A 2,133-nucleotide genomic window follows, 5' to 3' on the forward strand; every position below is an offset into this window, starting at 1 on the left:
TTCGCTGTTCATATTCAACGCCTGGTACTCCAGCAGTCGCTGACTGGTGTAGGGCAGTCGGGCTAAGCGCTGCAGAGGCCTATACGACACAAACTTCCATACAACATCCCTCGCCAGCGTCATGCAGAAACCAACGATGAAACGGAAGCTTAGTTTTGCCCGCGCACTCCCTACAGAATAATATCCAACAGGACCCCAGTACAGCCCTTTGCGCGGCAGCGTGCGCAGGTCGGCGAGGTACTGCGGCACGCGCAGGAACATGTCGTCGTCACCCTTCGCGATGTAGCTCGCATTCGGGAACAGCCGCAGCGCCAGCTCGAACCAAAAGAACGTCTTGCGGCTCAGCCCGATCTCAGCCTCCAGTCCCCATTTGCCATCACCACCGACTTTTTTGCTGGTCGACGGGCGCCCATCATTCATCGGCAGCGCAATCACATCGTGCCACTGCTCCGCCTCCGCCTCCAGCCCCGTGGAGTACGTGAAGTTGTGCGACGGGTGCCGCGCCAGTACGTACAGCACCAGCATCGCACCAGTGAAGTTGTTTGCTCTCGTCGCCACACCGGGGAACCGCCAACACGTCGACCGCTGCAGATAACGGCGCCTCTGCCGCGCATCGATGTCTATCGATGGGATGCCAAGAACAATCAGGAAGTCATACGTTTGCCATTGTTGCGTAGTTATGTTAGGTATGTCGCGCAGAAGCGTATCTTCCTCGGTGAAGTCGTCAGTACCAGAATCTGCCGAGGAAACAACGTTCGGGAGACCGTTGTAGTCAATCCTAATCGAGTGGGTCCTGACACCGATGTATGTGCGGTAGAGTACAGCGAAAACCACACACACAAAGAGAATGTACTTCCAGATGGCATTACTTGTGCTGTGGCTTCGACGTCTCATGGCTTACCCTGTTCCCCTGCCTGCAAGAGAAAGATAATATAAAAGGCGAGAAGTGGTGTTTGCCCTCGGACATCATCGGTGCGTTCTGGCGTCATGCGTGTCAGCTGCGCAAAAGCGAGCGTCAGTGCTCACTCCGAACAGCAAGCCACCTGTCATATCTGTCTCTGCACCACAGCAGCTCCGACGACGACGACGAAAGGCAACCCCCTCAAAAAAAAAAAGGCCCTCGCGGCCAAAGGCATTCCTCAATATCCCACAAGCAGAATACACAGGAGTGAGGCCAGAGCACACGGCGCCAGAGATTAAATGCAACATAAGGTGAAGCACACCAATTAAAAAAAATGGCTGTTGGTGTCGGAAACAACAGATGGGTAACGCAAGTTAAAAAAAACAGTTCAGAAGACACACACTGAGTACACCCTCTGCAAAGTAACCAGAGAAGTGAACGGAGGACGTCAATCATACAACAAACCAGATCCAGGCAGCCTACACGCCCACCAACATCAGCAGTGAAACCACAATGACCTTGGAAGCCGCCTGTACTCTCTCGCCGTCGCAGCTGTGCCGTTACTAAAGCGTCTCATCAACTTCATGTAGTCCCTCGATTTAATATGATGAATAACAACAGAAGTATCACTCAAAGACCGCCTGCGGCATCCGTAACGAAGATCGTGAAAGCTGCACCGACTCTCTCGCACAAGCGTCAACTCCGGATACTTCACCTCGTGCAAAGCACGGCCCACCATCACATCCTCATGCTCCATATTTAAGGAAAGAAAATCCGCCTCTCGGGCCTTGCTGTAGGGCAGGCGCACAAGACGCTGCAGCGGTTTGTACGACACGAACTGCTGCACCACATCCCTCGAGAGTGTCATGCAAAATCCCACAATAAAGTTAAAGTTAGCCCCTTCCCCCCACCGACCCAACGGTCCCCAATACAGTCCTCGACGAGGCAGCGAGCGCAGGTCGGCGAGGTACTGCGGCACACGCAGGAACATGTCGTCGTCACCCTTCGCGATATAGCTCACATTCGGGAAGAGACGGAACGCCAGCTCGAACCAAAAGAATGTCTTGCGGCTCACTCCGACCTCAGCCTCAATGCCCCAGAAGCCCGAGCCACCAACGGTCTTGTTTGAGGACGGGCGTCCCTCATTTATCGGCAGCGCAATCACATCGTGCCACTCCGCCGCCTCCGCCTCCAGCGTCGCGGAGTACGTGAAGTTGTGCGACGGGTGCCGC

At 54.8% G+C, this 2,133-nt stretch overlaps 2 protein-coding genes across 2 annotated transcripts; both read right to left on the minus strand.

Moving 5' to 3' along the window:
• DQ04_17851000 (UDP-Gal or UDP-GlcNAc-dependent glycosyltransferase) lies at positions 1-894 on the minus strand (the record flags this gene model as incomplete). The annotated part of the gene is made up of 1 exon (XM_009317637.1): positions 1-894. A coding segment is annotated over one exon (894 nt), but the record flags the coding sequence as incomplete, so codon positions are not given.
• A 503-nt stretch (positions 895-1,397) lies between these two features.
• DQ04_17851010 (putative UDP-Gal or UDP-GlcNAc-dependent glycosyltransferase) lies at positions 1,398-1,892 on the minus strand (the record flags this gene model as incomplete). The annotated part of the gene is made up of 1 exon (XM_009317638.1): positions 1,398-1,892. The coding sequence occupies one exon, from the start codon at positions 1,890-1,892 to the stop codon at positions 1,398-1,400; it is 495 nt and encodes a 164-aa protein (XP_009315913.1).
• Positions 1,893-2,133: the final 241 nt, after the last annotated feature.

The sequence above is a fragment of the Trypanosoma grayi genome (genome assembly GCF_000691245.1).
Source record: "Trypanosoma grayi strain ANR4 Tgr_1785_V1, whole genome shotgun sequence".
Lineage (NCBI taxonomy): Eukaryota > Euglenozoa > Kinetoplastea > Trypanosomatida > Trypanosomatidae > Trypanosoma > Trypanosoma grayi.